This window comes from Lobosporangium transversale, assembly GCF_002105155.1.
Source record: "Lobosporangium transversale strain NRRL 3116 chromosome Unknown BCR41scaffold_16, whole genome shotgun sequence".
Lineage (NCBI taxonomy): Eukaryota > Fungi > Mortierellomycota > Mortierellomycetes > Mortierellales > Mortierellaceae > Lobosporangium > Lobosporangium transversale.
In genome coordinates, this window is record NW_019028994.1 from 410,468 (window position 1) to 428,578 (window position 18,111).

General features: G+C 41.1%; 7 protein-coding genes across 7 annotated transcripts; 3 read left to right on the top strand and 4 right to left on the bottom strand.

Moving 5' to 3' along the window:
- Positions 1 to 442: 442 nt before the first annotated feature.
- Positions 443 to 1,458, top strand: BCR41DRAFT_49757 (hypothetical protein). Its single transcript, XM_022030875.1, has 2 exons — positions 443 to 485; positions 577 to 1,458. Exon 2 carries the CDS (start codon positions 587 to 589, stop codon positions 1,148 to 1,150), a length of 564 nt encoding a protein of 187 aa, XP_021881907.1. The 5' UTR covers positions 443 to 485; positions 577 to 586; the 3' UTR covers positions 1,151 to 1,458.
- A 3,533-nt stretch (positions 1,459 to 4,991) lies between these two features.
- BCR41DRAFT_49771 (hypothetical protein) lies at positions 4,992 to 5,877 on the top strand. The gene is made up of 2 exons (XM_022030876.1): positions 4,992 to 5,073; positions 5,223 to 5,877. Exon 2 carries the CDS (start codon positions 5,224 to 5,226, stop codon positions 5,719 to 5,721), a length of 498 nt encoding a protein of 165 aa, XP_021881908.1. The 5' UTR covers positions 4,992 to 5,073; position 5,223; the 3' UTR covers positions 5,722 to 5,877.
- Positions 5,878 to 7,661: 1,784 nt separating this feature from the next.
- Positions 7,662 to 8,874, top strand: BCR41DRAFT_370333 (hypothetical protein; the record flags this gene model as incomplete). The annotated part of the gene is made up of 2 exons (XM_022026523.1): positions 7,662 to 8,242; positions 8,766 to 8,874. 2 exons carry the CDS (start codon positions 7,662 to 7,664, stop codon positions 8,872 to 8,874), a joined length of 690 nt encoding a protein of 229 aa, XP_021881909.1.
- Positions 8,875 to 10,344: 1,470 nt separating this feature from the next.
- BCR41DRAFT_352632 (hypothetical protein) lies at positions 10,345 to 11,209 on the bottom strand. The gene is made up of 2 exons (XM_022023990.1): positions 11,132 to 11,209; positions 10,345 to 11,025 (listed from the first exon to the last, which is right to left on the bottom strand). Exon 2 carries the CDS (start codon positions 11,022 to 11,024, stop codon positions 10,428 to 10,430), a length of 597 nt encoding a protein of 198 aa, XP_021881910.1. The 5' UTR covers position 11,025; positions 11,132 to 11,209; the 3' UTR covers positions 10,345 to 10,427.
- A 1,563-nt stretch (positions 11,210 to 12,772) lies between these two features.
- BCR41DRAFT_386149 (hypothetical protein) lies at positions 12,773 to 13,594 on the bottom strand. The gene is made up of 2 exons (XM_022027763.1): positions 13,539 to 13,594; positions 12,773 to 13,423 (listed from the first exon to the last, which is right to left on the bottom strand). Exon 2 carries the CDS (start codon positions 13,420 to 13,422, stop codon positions 12,925 to 12,927), a length of 498 nt encoding a protein of 165 aa, XP_021881911.1. The 5' UTR covers position 13,423; positions 13,539 to 13,594; the 3' UTR covers positions 12,773 to 12,924.
- A 2,459-nt stretch (positions 13,595 to 16,053) lies between these two features.
- BCR41DRAFT_49792 (hypothetical protein) lies at positions 16,054 to 16,386 on the bottom strand. The gene has a single exon (XM_022030877.1). The coding sequence runs from the start codon at positions 16,298 to 16,300 to the stop codon at positions 16,094 to 16,096; it is 207 nt and encodes a 68-aa protein (XP_021881912.1). The 5' UTR covers positions 16,301 to 16,386; the 3' UTR covers positions 16,054 to 16,093.
- Positions 16,387 to 17,037: 651 nt separating this feature from the next.
- BCR41DRAFT_370336 (hypothetical protein) lies at positions 17,038 to 17,527 on the bottom strand (the record flags this gene model as incomplete). The annotated part of the gene is made up of 2 exons (XM_022026524.1): positions 17,038 to 17,282; positions 17,410 to 17,527. The coding sequence occupies 2 exons, from the start codon at positions 17,525 to 17,527 to the stop codon at positions 17,038 to 17,040; spliced, it is 363 nt and encodes a 120-aa protein (XP_021881913.1).
- Positions 17,528 to 18,111: the final 584 nt, after the last annotated feature.

Sequence of the window (18,111 nt, forward strand, 5' to 3'; positions counted from 1 at the left end):
TAGTCTAAAAATAACAGAAAAGAAAGAAAAAGAGAGAAAAAACGCCAACCCTCGGTAACAATGAGGTCTTTGCGTTCAGATCGGTTGTTTCACACAGAATGTTTATATTTTGAGATGTTTTTGGCCGTTGGTTTAGGACATACGAATCAAAGAAAGAAAAAAAAAAGAAATGTCAACACAGGGACGCCGTGTCAACAATGCATGTCAATTGGCCAAATGTGTCGACCTTGCGTGACCTCTGCATTTTCAAGCGTTAAATTTAGAGAAAGGAGGGGCCCATTCATCATTTGTGATTTCTTTTTGCATGCTGTGTGTTATGTGTAACATACCACGCGCTGTTGCAGCTCTACGCCAAGGGTTCCTCGTACAATATTACACATGAGAAAAAAAACACATATAAAAGCAAAGTTTACTCCCGTTCAAAAGCATCTCTCTATTTTCAAGCACATTTAATTCTGCCTCCCTCAAGTCTACCTTATCTCAAGGTGAGAATAATCTTTTGGATACTACTATTTCGTATGCCATTACTTTTGCCATCAGAGTATTCATTCAGTCTATTCCTCTGTACTTACTAAGACTACATCTAATGAATAGTATGCACCAAGTCACCGTCTTATTGATTGCGATCCTTGCGATCATCAGTGTTGCCATCGCGGAGCCTTTGCTTCCCAATGGCTACTACCGCATTTTCAAAGGAATTCAGCATGTACCCTCACAAAACCGCTACTTCACAGCTTACCCAAATGCTAGAGCTGGCTCCGTGAGGACTGAGCCCAAAGATGAAGCTAAACTTCAAGTGTGGCGACTTCGCAACCATAGCAAAGGGCAGGTGTCTCTTCAAATTTATGACAAGAACGCAGATAAGAGAAAATACCTCTCGGAAGGAAGATCTGGGGCTCTTCCAGGAGCATCTCTTGGTGTTACTGAAAAGGCACAAAGGTGGTTTATTACTAAGATTGCAGGTGGTCCTTTCACCAGATACATTCTCACACATCCGAGAAAGTTCCGCAATCAGACACTTATTGTCAGCGAGAGCTACCCCTATGGGGAGGATGATGACAAAATAAACTGGGTTGCTTTCAGGTATCAAGGCCAGTCGAACCACACCCAGGCCTGGAAGTTTGCAAGAGTCTACCCCGAGGACGAGTAGACAGTTGAGGATTCAGGCCAAGCTCGTAGCTCAGCTTTGAAGACAATACTTTCCTCAGCACAAAAACTTGTAACCTATTTCTATTAAAAAAGATAAAAGATAAAAGAAAAACCTTGTTGAGATAAGATACGTGCCCGGCCCTACACAACGCAAAAGCTAAGCAGCAAATAGAGAAAACCACACGAGTAGAGGGATGATGGTGCAGGCCAAAATAGCCGACCTATTTTGTGGCTCCTGTGAGGCTATTTGGCTTGAGCAATGTCAATGGGAAAAGATACTGGAACATTCCTTTTTATTAGACATGTATTAGTTTTGTACACGTTTTAGTTGCACGAATTGAATTTGAGCCGGAAGTCTTTGACCGATCTTCCTGTTTTGCACCTTCAAGCTTATATATAACCACGGCTATAAATAAATGGAGTCCTCGGCTGCTGGGTACATATTCAATATAAAGTCGAGTGATCCTTCATATCTCGATATTGGAGATCTAATAGTCGAGTTTTCTAGACTTGGGACTTATTATTTTCATCATACAGAACAATCAAGTAGCCATTAAGCAAAAATATCGCGCACATCATCATCATTTGGTGGTTTCATAAAGCGTGGATGCACCTCCTGCTCGTACCTCATCGAGTCAAGATGACAAATATGTAATGTTATAGTACCGAAATATAGAACAACTCTCAAAATGGGAAATGTAGCATGCGTGGCAAAGAATGAGGAAGACACTTTTATATGGCCTTGGCTCTCGAATAACAAGTTTTTATGCTAATAATGTTCGACCTGGTCATTCTATAGTAATGTTTCTAAACCCTTTGGACAAAATGGCGCTTGATCGGAGGCAACAATCCGACGCATCAAGCTCTAAGTGAAGTCATCAAGGTGTTGTAAATGCTTGATGTGAAGAACTTTTTATGAAACAACCCTTCATATCTACTTAATTTTATGTGCTAACAAAATCTATATCCTGGATATTCAGTTGGTTTGTATTGTACGATTTGCAAAAGCGAGTTAATTCGGACGATACACATGATCTAGGCCCAAAGGCTTGTAATGTTCATACTCTTGTCAGTACCGAAGCTAAAGGCCCTGCGCTAATAAGGATGAAATACATCTTTGAATGAACGAGTCCTTCATAGCGAACTCTTTCATTTTTCTTTTTTTTTTTTTTTTTTGAGGCCATGATTAAAGCTTTATTCTTTTATCACTATTGAATATTCTTCATTGCCATTGCTCCGATTATCCAGTTCAAAATATCCTTATGCTCTGTCACCTTGGGATCAATTTTGTAGTACTAGATGAAGAGAATCATGACAGCTAAATTGCATGTGCCCATAAAGCGCGATGAGTCTAATTAATACACACTTTTTTTTTTTTTTTTTTTTTTTTACCTGACGAAGCCTAACCATATCCCTTTCTTCATATAGTTTTAGAAATGCGGTCAGAATCCAAACTACAGCCTTGGGCATATCCTCCAAGATCTCATCTACCACCAACCTTGACTGCAATTAGGGATGTTGTATCTTCATGGATTCCAAGACGTTTCAGAAAATTCTGCGATCTATGCACCCCAAGATTCACAAGAAAAAAAAAAAAAAAAAAAAAATCAAATTAGGTTAGCCAATGATTGGCCATAGTCAAATCTTATAGAGGGACGTGTTGTGGAAATTGTTGATGTCTAGGAGATACAAACGATGTCCCATGATAACAATGAGTAGTTGGTGGCATACCCTTTTGGTAGGTGAGAGATTATAAATGATTACTGAACTGAGTGATTGAGTACTCAATTATCCAGCCTCATAATCCTTCGCAGCCTTGATAGCGGCTGTTAGAAGCTGGAATACTTCCATGACCTGTTTTATTCAAAGAAATAAATAAAAATAATATAAAATAAAAATAGAGTAAATTCCAGCAGTGTATTCTTACCTACACCTCCTAGAGGCGAATTAATCTATTGACATTGCTGGTGTTAACGTTCAAAGGTAAATTAGTTAATGTTGAGGAGAAACCTCATAGCTGAAACAAATGAAACATATACATATCGAAGGCAGTGCTTTGTTAAAGCTACTACTGATGTAGTTCTTTCAAAACAGGATATTGAATCACTTGCACATGCTGGCCGAGCACGTATAAAAAAGCAAGGGCCTATTCAATAAGCGCAAAGTGCAGTACATGTATACCATTTCCTTTTTATTCTTGAGATAGAGGGAATCTATGGCTTAAGTTGTAGTTGACATGAGTTATTTTAAGCACTCAAAGCCATCCAGCCAGGGCAAGTGTGCTTTGCTGCTCATTGATTGGCAGGAAGGAAGGAACTTCGACCTTGTGAAGCAAATGGCGGTGCCAAAGACAAATATAGCCAACTGACAATGAAGTATAGCCTATCAATATCAGCTCATGTGACTGATGCTTAATAAAATCTGCCGAATTAATCTATTTGACAACCCGGGTTGTCACTCTTATTTGACAACCCCCCCCTTAATTATTTTTCTCAATTTTTTTTCTTTGCGTGACAACCCGGGTTGCCAAATAGTAAAATATCTAATTTGACAACCCCAAGCTCACTGTTATTTGACAACCCTTTTTTTATTGGCAAGATTATTATGTGAAAATCGTTTCTATTGCTATCCCTCAGCAACATGAAATCCCTCCAGCAATCTAAAAGCTTCCATCAAATAACAAACTTTTTTTTTTTGGTTACGAGGTGTTGTTTTTTTATTACAACTGATTTCTAAAACAAGGGTTTGCTTTTATAGAAAATGTGCCTATACGGGTAACATGCACTAAGGGGTTTTTTTGGATAAATAAGCATGCATAAATTCGGAGTGGTTTTGCGACGCTTGATGGCGCATGCGTAAGACGCGGAAAGGAAAAAAAAGAGAGCTATAACCACAGTCATGATAATGGAGTGTTGCCACCATTTTAGAAATCCAGCTGAGAAAGGCCCTCCATAAGTACAAGAGGGTGAAGACTTGTCATGTGACAGGTTGAAAAAGACAATTTTTCTTCTTTTTTTGACAACCCGGGTTGTCAAATAACAAAAAAGTGAAAATTGAAGACCTGGGTTGCCAAATAAGCCGATGTGATTGCTAAATTAGGGGGGGGCTGTCAAATAAGAGTGACAACCCGGGTTGTCAAATAGATTCACCCAAATCTGCCCTTGCCTCAATTTCCTGCTCCCTGCGACATTTTATTGCAGTCCATAAATCTCGCTTCCCAGCAATCATGATGTAGGGCGTTAAATGGAAAAGGTCTGGAACCAACTCTAAACTGATTTAGCAAATTGCTGCTAATTTAGGCTTCAAGTCCAAGATATCCACATATTCCTTAGATCAAGGCTTATTCTTTCTCAGCCTTTATATATTTTCGTTGTATTAGAGGAGTCTCACCTTTCTATGATGGGCTATGTCTGGGCCTCTTCGCGACTCTAGTGATTAGAAGCACACGATGGATGACAAGGTAAAAAGTATGAAGAAATAAAAATAAAAAAGAGAACAGGCACATGGATTGGCCCTCCTAAAAATAAAAATGCAAATTCATACCGTAGTCAATGAGGTGGCTGCGTTTAGATCAATGAAACATGGCCTATCTGCGAGATACATGATCGGGAGGAAGAGTAGACCGTTGGAGGGAAAGCATGAAAGAACAAAAGCACTTTGAACATCAGTCTCATTGGCTATAGTTGCGAGCTGCGCGTACTTACTTATCTAGAACCCCTGAGAGTAACTATCAGGTACGTAAAGCTGGCTGCGCGGTCATGTCAATCTAGACGTTACAAAGAAGACAGAATCCATATAAAAAGGACGGGTTCCTCAGAGCAATTCTCAATCATCAACCAACGCTCACAGCTCTTGCACTCTACTTGCTTTACCTACTTCTTTAACCTCCTTTTCTAGCCTACTTCTTCAACTCAACCTTCTCAGGTAAGCCTTATCTCCTGTTCCTGAGTACTGCGCTAGCAGGTTGCTCTATTGTCTTTGCTTTGCTTTGTTTTTTTTTTTTTTTTTTTTTTTTTTTTTTGGCAGGCTGCCTCCCCTGTTAACGCTTCGTTATATCTGCGACTATTGAATAGGATGTATCAACCACTCGCTTTCTTGACTATAGCCCTCGCAATCGTCAACGTGGCCGTGGCTGCACTCCTCCCTGATGGATACTACCGCATCTCCATCGATAACCGCTATATCACCACTAAAACAGGAGGCACCGGGTACTGGCCTGCCACTTACCAGGAGTCTCTGTCAGCTCCTGGCTATTATCAGGAATGGTATCTCCGTAACCATGCTGGTGACAAGGTCACTCTTTCTCCTCGCGGATACCACCAGCGATACCTCTCATTGAGCCGATCTGGTGCCAAGGAGTATGCTTACTTGGCTGTTAGTGGCACTAGCCAGAAGTGGACGCTCGAAAAGGCTGATGACGGCAAGTACAAGATCGTGTACCCAGTGAAGGTCCATGGCAAGTGGCTCAATGTCGATGTCACTCCTGACACTGTATATCCCAAGCGCATTGCTCTCCTCTCCGATGGCAATCCCAGAGGCAAGCAGCCTTGGAACTTCACTCCTGTCCACTAGAGGCGAGCCTCTGACATCCTTTTGAAACTAAATGAAACCCTCAAAGGCCTTGTCCTAGATATTGAGGATAGTCTCGCTGCTGTTATAGTATTAAGTGTTTGAAAAAAAATAGAAATGAAAGTATGAACATAAAGGCAATAAAGCGATCAGATAGACCCTTTGTGCATTATACAGGATTCCCATGGAGTAAATAGTAAATATGCGACAATACAAAAAGGTCGTCTTACAAAGCGGAATCTGAGCAAGACTTGAAAACAATAAGCTCCTTTATCTGTAACTTTCATTTGCATTGGTACATATGACTTGAGGTAACTAGGAACACATGGACGCCAAGATGTAAAGTAAGCAATTTTACCGAGCACTGCTGACCTGCTTTGATCTATGGGCCCACAACTGGTTTTAATAGCCTTCCCAGCCAACTCGACTCCTGAGCAGGATAAAGGTAGCTTTCTGGCTCCTTTTCATCTGGGAAACTCGAGTACAAAAAGAAAGGGGTTCTTTCCGAAGAAGAAGGGAGTCCTCTCCTTTTTGCTTGCAGATGTAATCCTAGGTTACCATTACTGCTACAGCCAAAGTCAGGGTGTCATTGGAGGCTTAGTGAGAATGTCCATAGTCCTCTCCTTTAAAGCCATGGGGATTGTCCTTCACTCCTGCAGGCATGAATGAGTACATTTTTCATGATACATCGATGATTGAGTATACCTGCAAAACCTGTCTGTGATTGTCTGTGCAGGTTCTCCTGAATTCAGGCGGTGCATGTAAAATGAAGTCACAACTCAGCTCATGTCTAAGCTACTATGGTGATGGCACTCTTGTTCCTGTCTTGGTCAATGTCATGGCGGCACTCCTTCTTTTACCTTGATTTCTAGCAAAAGATGGTGGTTTTTTTAATTTTTATATTCATTTATGAGAATTAGCTAGCCAAGGTGCTGGTTTAAAAAATCATAGTTTTCAAAATAGTGCTACTATTATGAACAGACATAGATATGTGTTATATTGGGCACTGATTGCGAATGGAAATGGGGTGAGGGTCTGAGGGCCTTTTCTTTTCTTTTCTTTCTTTTTTGCTTTTCATAGCCTGAGCGCTTCATGTCGCCCGAATTGGCAACATTGCTTCCGCCATACTAGATGATATCAATGATGATGATAATAAGCTCTCAATACTACTCTACCATGACCGTTATCGTGTTTAGTAGTTTCTAAGGAATCAATCACAAAGTCTGCGAGCATAGTGATTAGTCTCAACAATCAATGAGCTCTGTAAGGAAAGAGAAGAAGTGTTGAGTCAATCAGATATTGGTGGTGATAGTAGTCCAATTGAGGTAAGAAACGGCGCAATCTAAAAATAAGCTAACTCTTGGTTACAATGAGGTCTTTACGTTCATATCAATTGTTTCACAAAGCTTATATATTATGTATTAGCCGTTGCTCCAAGCATATGAACTTCAGAAAATAAAAAAGAAATCACTGAAGGGAAAAAAAAAGACGTGTCAGTAAAGGGGCACCGTATCAACAATGCATACCAATTGGCCAAATATGTTGACCTTCGTTAAATTTAGACGTAGAAGGGGCCACTCATCATTCTTCGGACTGATCTGAGGCTTTCCTTTTTGTATGTCGTGTATTGTGTGCATCATACCACGCGCTGTTGCCAAGAGTACCTCGTACAATACACATGAAATCGAAAAAAAAAAATAATAAAAAAAAGTCTATAAAAGCAAAGCTTTCCTTCATACGGCAACATCTCTCTATCCACTTGCACACATTCAAGCCTGCCTTACTCCCTCAAGCCTACACTCTAGCCTGCCCTATACTACCATTTCCTAAATTTACCCTACCTCAAGGTGAGAATAAGTATTTTGTATGCTTTTACTTTTATCGTGAGTCCATCCATCCATTCTATTCCTCAGTGCTCACTAAGTCTGCGCTCAACGAGTAGTATGCATCAAGCCGTCGCCTTATTGGTTGCGATCTTTGCGATCATTAGTGTGGTCATTGCAGAACCCTTGCTTCCAAATGGCTACTACCGTATTTACAAGGGAAACCACCGCGTGCCCTCCAAGCACCGTTACTTCACTGCTTATCCAGATGACAGGACTGGCTCTGTGAAGATTGAGCTCAAAAATGAAGATGAACTTCAAGTATGGCGACTCCGCAATCATGACAACGGCAAAGTGTCCCTTGAAGTCTACGATGAAGATGCAGATGAGAGCAAATACCTTTCGGAAGGAAGATTTGGAGCCCTTCCAGGAGCATATCTAGGTGTTACTGAAAAGCGCCAAAAATGGTTCATTACCAGGGTTGGGAGAGGTGCTTACACAAGATACGCACTCACTCACCCGAGGAAGTTCAATAACCAAACGCTTATCGTGAGTGAAAGCAACACCTATGACGATGACATTAATAAACCGAACCGGGTTTCCTTTAGATATGAAGGCCAAGAAGGTTACACTCATGCCTGGATGTTTTGGAGAGTCTACCCTGATGGCGACAACGGAGACGATAAGCACGAAGGCGACAAGTAGATGGCCAAAGATCCAGACCAAACTCTTAGTTCAGCTCCAAAAGCAATTATTTCTTCAACGCAGATATCTGTAGTCTCTTATTTCTGTTGGATCTATAAAGATAAAGCTAAAAATATAAAAAAGGCACAGAGTGATTTCGACTTGATGAGATGACCACGCGTACTCGCTCATATTGTGCACAAAGGCAAAGCATCACATTAGTAGCAAGGCGATGATGATTTAGGCCGCGATGTATGCTTTTACTTGGCGATTACTGTGAGACTACTTGGCTTGAGCAATGTCAATAGGATGAGATGTCTCCTTCTCTCCTTTAAACAGTTTACCACTTCAGCCTTATCGTCAGCACCATACTACATGTTGATCTTCTTTATCGCATGGATTGTGTTACCTACTTTCACTACAGCAGATCGTACATTTCTAACTGACTGAAAATCCAGGATATAGTTTTTATTAGCACATAAAAGCAAATAGATCTGAAGAATTATTTTATAAAAAGTGTTTCACATCGAGCATTTACAGCACTTTAATGATGCCATTCAGAGTTTGCTATGTCGAACTTTTGCCTCCAGTCAAGATTTATTTTGCCTTGAAGCTTGGAGCTATCACTATAACTAGTCAGGTCGAGTAGCATCACGACTTTAGCTTATTATCTAGGAGTTAGAGCCATATATAAATATCTTCCTCCTTCTTCGTCACCATTTTTAGTTCCATTTGAAGGCCTGCAATTCGCGTCTTTCAAGTCCTCACTGAGCCAAGACGACAAATATGTAATGTTTACTAAATAGTACCGAAGCCTAAAACCGGCTCATTAGACCCTATAAAGCCACTATGCGATGGCAGTATATATGACACTCTCGCTCTGTGACGACTTAATTGTTTCGTATGATGGAAATAACATGACTCAAGCTTAGACAGCTCGGCCATGGAACCCCCATTATGGAGGAAATATATGAAGAGCCACTCGGGACTCATATTGTATAGACATTCAGTTGTTGAAATACAGCAATAAATTGCAGCTACGGCTATTGATATACAATCTTATAAGTATAGGGCGCAAGGTACGCATGAATTCTGTTACAGCCCGCAATATGGCTACAGATTAATGTATGCCCAGCACATTTCCACCATGTAACTGGCAGTTGGCTGATGGAGACGATGATGGGTCGGTAAGTGCGATAGATGCGAAATCAGGAACAGCACTGCATCCAGCGGACTCGAAGGGCCTATAAATAGGGTCGTTGAAATATCCTATTTACCACGATGGGAAGTACAATTACCTCACACAGTAAAGGACGATTGTGGGGCCTAGAGTTTAATCAGAGTTTGATTGTTACCCTGTTCATAGATTGATTCATTGGGGCGCTTTCGTAGAATGCTTAGAAAGAAGGCTGCTTCCTGGCTACAGGACCCAATTATACTTCTATTCATATGTGATGCATTGTGTAGGAGGGCAACAAGATATGCTGAAGAGTATAAGACAAACAGATTATTATTATTGTTATTACAAGGGCCCTAAGGGCCATGAGATATATATTTTACAAAGCAACCAAGGTTGAGGGCATCAGACAGACGGCTCATAGTGCTATCGGCAGGAGTATTCAAAATGTGAATGGACTGTGCCTTGCCAGCAGCAAGCTTCTGGCGCAACACGGATCAGCGGGATCCAAGTCAAAAGACTCTAGTCAAATAGAACAACACCAGGCCCATCAGGGGAGACAGTCTGAGGAAACGAAACTATGGGATAAGAAGGATCGCTGGTTACACTGGCGGTAACAAGCAGCTTGGTCAATGACTACCGGCCCAAGCATAATCCATGCAACGAAATCCAATATGCAGCATAATACTACCGATAAGGCTAAAGTGGCAAACTTTTTAAACAACAAGGGGAGCATCTCCTCTTATTGGCATTATTCAAGTCAAATAGTCGCACAGTAGCCGCCAAGCAATTTGGCCATTGTGACCTAAACCATAATCGCCTTTCTACTAGATTGGTTTCACCCGTTTGCTGTCTAGCTTTTGCATTGCATACACGTTGTCATCTCAACGAAGACGACCTTAATTTTTTTATAATTTTATTTATTTAATAGAAACGAGAGGCTACAAATATTTGCAATGAAGAAGGAATTGCCTTCAAAGATGAATTGAAGCTAATCAGAGCGCCTGGCCTGAATTTTCGACAATTTACTTGTCGTCTTCGCCGTCATCATTGTGCTTGTCGTCGCTGTCATCGTCGTCAGGGTAGACTCTCGCAAACTTCCAAGCTTGAGTATAGTTTGTTTGGCCTTGATACCTAAAAGAAACCCAGTTTGGCTTGCCAATATCCTCGTCATAGGTGTTGCTTTCACTCACAATAAGCGTTTGGTTATTGACCTTTCTTGGGTGAGCGAGCATATATCTGGTATATAAGCTTACTCCGACCTTGGTGATGAACCACTTTTGTCGCTTTTCAGTGACACCAAGATGTGCTCCTGGAAGAGCCCCAGACCTTCCCTCTGAGAGATACTTTCTCTCGTCTGCGTCCTCGTTATAAACTTGAAGGGATACTTGGCCTTTGCCATGGTTGCGGAGCCGCCACACTTGAAGCTCATCATCATTTTTGGTTTCGATTCTCACAGAGCCAGTTCTAGCATCTAGGTAAGCAGTGAAGTAACGGTTTCTGGAGGGAACGCGGTGGTTCCCTTTGTAAATACGATAGTAGCCATCAGGAAGCAAGGGCTTTGCAGCGGCCACACTAATGACCGCAATAATCGCAATCAATAAGATGGTAATTTGATGCATACTATTCATTGGATGTAGACTTAGTGAGTGCAGATGGACAGATTGAATGGATACTTTTATTATAAAAGTAAAGGCATAGGAAATATTGTTCAAAAGCTTATCCACACCTTGAGAAAAGATAGACTTGAAGTAGTGGTTAGGGTAGACGAGTATAGGCTTGAGGAAGCGAGGCAGAATTGAATGTGTGTTAGAGGGTGGAGAGGTGCTGCTGAACGGGGGAAAGCTTTGCTTTTATACGATTTAGGCACTCTTGGCATAGAGCTGTCGCGCGTGGTATATGACATATAGTGCATAGCATGTAAAAGGAAAGTCGCAAATCAATCTGACAATATGACATGTAGCTCTTCCTACCTCTAAATTTAACGCAAGGTCGACACATTTGGCCAATTGGAATGCATTGTTGACACGGCGTCACTTATTGATATGTATCTTTTTTCTTCGGTGGTTTTTTCTTTGGTCCAAATGCTTAAAGCAACGGCCAATACATAATATATAAGCTTTGTGAAACAATTGATATGAACGTAAAGACCTCATTGTAACCAAGAGTTAGCTTATTTTTAGATTGCGCCGTTTCTTACCTCAATTGGACTACTATCACCACCAATATCTGATTGACTCAACACTTCTTCTCTTTCCTTACAGAGCTCATTGATTGTTGAGACTAATCACTATGCTCGCAGACTTTGTGATTGATTCCTTAGAAACTACTAAACACGATAACGGTCATGGTAGAGTAGTATTGAGAGCTTATTATCATCATCATTGATATCATCTAGTATGGCGGAAGCAATGTTGCCAATTCGGGCGACATGAAGCGCTCAGGCTATGAAAAGCAAAAAAGAAAGAAAAGAAAAGAAAAGGCCCTCAGACCCTCACCCCATTTCCATTCGCAATCAGTGCCCAATATAACACATATCTATGTCTGTTCATAATAGTAGCACTATTTTGAAAACTATGATTTTTTAAACCAGCACCTTGGCTAGCTAATTCTCATAAATGAATATAAAAATTAAAAAAACCACCATCTTTTGCTAGAAATCAAGGTAAAAGAAGGAGTGCCGCCATGACATTGACCAAGACAGGAACAAGAGTGCCATCACCATAGTAGCTTAGACATGAGCTGAGTTGTGACTTCATTTTACATGCACCGCCTGAATTCAGGAGAACCTGCACAGACAATCACAGACAGGTTTTGCAGGTATACTCAATCATCGATGTATCATGAAAAATGTACTCATTCATGCCTGCAGGAGTGAAGGACAATCCCCATGGCTTTAAAGGAGAGGACTATGGACATTCTCACTAAGCCTCCAATGACACCCTGACTTTGGCTGTAGCAGTAATGGTAACCTAGGATTACATCTGCAAGCAAAAAGGAGAGGACTCCCTTCTTCTTCGGAAAGAACCCCTTTCTTTTTGTACTCGAGTTTCCCAGATGAAAAGGAGCCAGAAAGCTACCTTTATCCTGCTCAGGAGTCGAGTTGGCTGGGAAGGCTATTAAAACCAGTTGTGGGCCCATAGATCAAAGCAGGTCAGCAGTGCTCGGTAAAATTGCTTACTTTACATCTTGGCGTCCATGTGTTCCTAGTTACCTCAAGTCATATGTACCAATGCAAATGAAAGTTACAGATAAAGGAGCTTATTGTTTTCAAGTCTTGCTCAGATTCCGCTTTGTAAGACGACCTTTTTGTATTGTCGCATATTTACTATTTACTCCATGGGAATCCTGTATAATGCACAAAGGGTCTATCTGATCGCTTTATTGCCTTTATGTTCATACTTTCATTTCTATTTTTTTTCAAACACTTAATACTATAACAGCAGCGAGACTATCCTCAATATCTAGGACAAGGCCTTTGAGGGTTTCATTTAGTTTCAAAAGGATGTCAGAGGCTCGCCTCTAGTGGACAGGAGTGAAGTTCCAAGGCTGCTTGCCTCTGGGATTGCCATCGGAGAGGAGAGCAATGCGCTTGGGATATACAGTGTCAGGAGTGACATCGACATTGAGCCACTTGCCATGGACCTTCACTGGGTACACGATCTTGTACTTGCCGTCATCAGCCTTTTCGAGCGTCCACTTCTGGCTAGTGCCACTAACAGCCAAGTAAGCATACTCCTTGGCACCAGATCGGCTCAATGAGAGGTATCGCTGGTGGTATCCGCGAGGAGAAAGAGTGACCTTGTCACCAGCATGGTTACGGAGATACCATTCCTGATAATAGCCAGGAGCTGACAGAGACTCCTGGTAAGTGGCAGGCCAGTACCCGGTGCCTCCTGTTTTAGTGGTGATATAGCGGTTATCGATGGAGATGCGGTAGTATCCATCAGGGAGAAGCGCAGCCACGGCCACGTTAACGATTGCGAGGGCTGTAGCCAAGAAAGCGAGTGGTTGATACATCCTATTCAATAGTCGCAGACATAGCAAAGCGTTAGCATGAGATATAGTCCGTTAAAAGAAAATATAACGACAAACCCCTGTCAGAGCGGTGCTCAGGATCAGGTAAGAAGGCTTACCTGAAAAGGTTGAGTTGAAGAAGTAGGCTAGAGAAGGAGGCTAAAGAAGTAGGTAAGACAGGTAGAGTGCAAGAGCTGTGAGCGTTGGTTGATGATTGAGGATTGCTCTGAGGAACCCGTCCTTTTTATATGGATTTTGTCTTCTTTGTAACGTCTAGATTGACATGGCCGCGCAGCCAGCTTTACGTACCTGATAGTTACTCCCAGGGGTTCTAGATAAGTAAGTACGCGCAGCTCGCAACTATAGCCAATGAGACTGATGTTTAAAGTGCCTTTGTTCTTTCATGCTTTCCTTCCAACGGTCTACTCTTCCTCCCGATGATGTATCTCGCAGATAGGCCATGTTTCATTGATCTAAACGCAGCGACTTCATTGTCTAAAGTGTGAATTCGCACTTTTATTTTTAGGAGGGCCAATCCATGTGCCTGTTCTCTTTTTTATTTTTATTTCTTCATACTTTTTACCTTGTCATCCATCGTGTGCTTCTAATCACTAGAGTCGCGAAGAGGCCCAGACATAGCCCATCATAGAAAGGTGAGGCTTCTCTAATACAACGAAAATATACAAGGACTGAGAAGAGTATAAGCCTTGACCTCAGGAATATGTGAATATCTTGGACTTGAAGCCTAAATTAGTGGCAATTTACTAAATCAGTCTAGAGTTGGTTCCAGACCTTTCTTTTTTAACACCCCACATCATAATTGCTGGGAAACGAAACCTATAGACTGCAGTAAAATGTCGCAAAGAACAAAGGAAAGGCAGAGTTTTATTAGGCATCAGTCACATGAGCTGATGTTGATAGGCTATGCTTCATTGTCAGTTGGCTGTATTTGTCTTTGGCACCGCCATTTGCCTCACAAGGCCGCCGCAAAGTCCCTTCCTTCCTGCCAACCAATATTTGTCCTGGCTGGATGGCTTTAAGTACTTAAAATAACTCGTGCCAACTATGGCTTAAGCCATAGATTTCCTCTATCCTAGGAATAAGAAAGGAGATTGTATACATGTACTATACTCTGTACTTATTGAACAAGTCAACACTCTTTTATACGTGCTCATCAAGCATGTGCGAGTGATTCAATATCCTGTTTTGAATAGAACTATACCCGGTTGGGCCAGTAATAGCTGTTAACAAAGCGCTACCTTCGGTATATTATGCTATATTTTATCCGAGCTATGAGGTCTCCCTCCTTAACATTAATTAGTCTATCCTTGAGCACTAACACCAGCAATGTCCCTTGACCTAACGGTACTCACTCCAACAAGTTGGTCCCCAGCAACCGTCCCGCACACTTCCACATGAACGACTGTTCGCTCTTCGAACCCCGCCATCAGTCTACGAAGGGCTACAATCCCCCTTACAAAAAAGGGATAGGGAACTTACCATACTGAGGCGATACACATCAATCACCCTAGCTATTTAACAGAATTACGATTGTTTTTTTTTTTTTTTTTTTTTTTTTTTTTAGAAAATCAAGCCGAAAAAGACCAAGCGAATTTCTTCCACTCCACGTCTGTAGTGGATGCAGTCGTCCAAATCATGTGCATAGCTCATGCCCAAATAAGGAAGAGTAATTTAACAGTCGTAGAGAACTTTTTTTTTTGACACAGTGGTTGGCGCATGCTGAGCTTAAGCTTATATGTACATCTTCTATAACTATAATAGCGCTACCAGCAACCATGTACAGGATGTTGGGTCAATTCAAAGACAAAGGTTCCTCATTTTATATTCAAGCGCTTTTCATTGGTTTTTGATTCTTTTTTAGCCTCCCATCATTATTACTTACCCGGAGGGCAAGCACCGCCAACCAGCCTCCTACAGCGTATAAATGCAGTGTTTGCAGTTGCAGTTGGTTTTAGTTTTAGTCACGTGTAGAGAGTTCGCCACCAACTATTTAACGAGCAACAGCTCAGGAAAATCTGGCTCCTTGTTCCTTATTTTTACACAAGAGCCATTTGAGTACTGACTGTTCTCGTTCAGTCTTTGAGTAGTGTGTGTGTTCTTTTTATTGTGTTAGAATTATTTTATCTATCTGCAGCTGGAAGTGACCGGCTTCACAATCCACCAAAACGACCTAAATCTCCTACCGCATCTGCCCCTAAATTTTACAACATTGCCTAGGGTATAGTTGAAGAGCATATCCAAGCAATAAAGGGGAGTTTTATTTTCAACGGTTCGATTTTGCCGCTCTCTCATCAATAGACATTAAAACCTTAGTTTTCCCCTTTTCACTGCTTTAATAGCATTGCTAGTGGTTCAGCGCGAAATGGTACTAGGCCTATACGCACACGAAGTATCGCTTTTGAAGGTGGTGAAGATGAAAACGAAAGACCCGTGCAAAGACAAAGGCGCGCTACTTTTTGTTCGATTTTTTATTGACTTATTGTATTATACATTATAAGTTCTTAATCTTACACCATTACCATTTACCATTGACCTTCAGAATACACAAACGTGAAGATGACCCTTCCTGTTGAAGATAACTCCTTTGCCGAAGACAACTCCCTACCACTCGCTAGAAAAAGGTTTCGGTAAGACTTGGTTTCGGCTCCCAATGTTATGCATTAGGTAAAGCACAAAGAGAAGATAAACATGGCGAAGCAAAAAACAGGAAGAGCCAATATATGGCAGAGTAGAAAATACATAGTCCACAAACATGGCGAAGTAAGAAATAAAGAAAACATGAACATATCAAAGTAAATATTAGACCTGTTCCTAAATCGACAGAGAATTGAGTCAGAGAATTAAATAAAGGAACAGGCATAATGACAGGTAATCAGAAATGTGTAAAGCAGGCAAAGCAAGGGAATGCAATCACATTTGGTAATATAAACTCAACCTTTATGTACTTCCTTTAGATCCTTATCAAATTTTTCAGAAACCTCAAGTGGTATGAAATTACAATTCACTCCCCTTGTACACTCAAATAAATATTTTCCAATGTTCTCCTAACAAACTTCTCTCTCTCTAGGCCCAGGATGATGATCATATGCGCTGGTTGCGACACTCCTTGGGTTGAAGGCTTTTTTCTGAATGAGGAGGAATTGAAGGAATGGAAGAAACAGATGCCTCATTCTGGAAATTTAAATATTTGCTACGAGTGTTATGAGAAGATCAAGTCAATTGCAGAGAAAACAACTTGGGATATTGCTCTCAATATTTTTCGTGTAGAGAGAAAGGCTGGCAGGAAACTGTTTACTCCAGATGGCTTTGATCTTTACAGATAGTAGCCAAACATAGTGACGGCCACAGGCTATTGTTTGGCAAAAGGGAGATAATGAATTGTTACTGTAATTTGCAATGAAAACAATTTTTTTTAAATTACGAATTTTGCAAACTAATCTTATTGGGTGGCGTCCCGAAGGGTGATTATATTTATGACTTGTGAACTTCCAACGTGCTGGCGTGCTAGAATTCAATGAAGGAGTAAGAGTCGACATTGAAGGACCAAAAAGCAATACCACTATGAGCGCTTGGCTGCCACAAGCCATTAATTATACCCTATGATAAGTTTTCCTGCCCAAATCTTATACTAAGTTCGACCGTAAAAAACTGCGGCTGCCAAGAAGGTGAAGTGGCTGCTATGAAAAATGAAGGACAACTTGAGTCCCGACCTGGCAAGGTCCTCATAAAATCCATGGAGAATAAAATGTAGCGCTCTCCGTTGTATGTCTTGCAAAAGCATCTGTACAAATAAAATTTTTTGAGTGTCCTCTGTCGATACCTTGCTTGAGCATAAGCAAAAACTAGCAAAAACTAGCAAAAATAAAATATGATGTTACTGACAAGGCCGCTTATTTTTTTCTATACATCTCAAGTAGAGGCTCATACCGATCTCTCTTTTAGAGAGGTCTTTGTCAATTATAAGCTTACTACTTAATAAACCTTTTGTAATTGGTAACAGACTAACCAAAAGTGGCATCAGTGCTCTGGTCTCTAGTAGTGTGGATACTGGCAGCTGTGAACGCGGCCACCGATCTTCTTCCAACATTTTTGACAGCTTTTCAAGGAGATGGTAACACATGGACTAGCTGCCCTAAAAAATGGCCCACTGAATGGTCTACGAAGGACGACCTATTCACTTTGTCAGAGGTGCCATTGACGTATGTCCCACCCATACCATCCTTTTGGCTCGAGTAGATGCAGATCAGATTTGCAGGGTAGAGAAGTCTTTGTTTATTTTCTTTATTTCTCGTGGTACACATTATACAAAAATGATGGATTTTTGGGTTAAATAAACACTTGCTCGAAGTGTCTATTAACAATCTCCACAATACGTCCTTTTATGGCTTTTAGCTTTGGCCAATCATTGGCTAATATAATTTAGCAATTTCTTTTTTTCATGCAAAGATCGCAGAACCTCTGAAATGCTTTGGAATCAATATCCTTAATAACAGTCAAGATTGGTAGGGGGCATTATTTAGTTACATCCCTGGTTATATATAAGCTTACAGGTGTAAAACGCGGGGCGCAAACCAGCTCTGTGCGGACCACGATTTGACTACAAATTTATATGTACCCAACACATGCCCACCACATAGCCAACAGATGGCTGGTGGAGGTGATAATGAGCCA

What these genes read in the sequence shown, in the direction of transcription:
- BCR41DRAFT_49757 (XM_022030875.1), top strand. Translation starts at nt 587, where the DNA reads ATGAATAGTATGCACCAAGTCACCGTCTTATTGATTGCGATCCTTGCG.
- BCR41DRAFT_49771 (XM_022030876.1), top strand. Translation starts at nt 5,224, where the DNA reads ATGTATCAACCACTCGCTTTCTTGACTATAGCCCTCGCAATCGTCAAC.
- BCR41DRAFT_352632 (XM_022023990.1), bottom strand. Translation starts at nt 11,024, where the DNA reads ATGCATCAAATTACCATCTTATTGATTGCGATTATTGCGGTCATTAGT.
- BCR41DRAFT_386149 (XM_022027763.1), bottom strand. Translation starts at nt 13,422, where the DNA reads ATGTATCAACCACTCGCTTTCTTGGCTACAGCCCTCGCAATCGTTAAC.
- BCR41DRAFT_49792 (XM_022030877.1), bottom strand. Translation starts at nt 16,300, where the DNA reads ATGCCTGTTCCTTTATTTAATTCTCTGACTCAATTCTCTGTCGATTTA.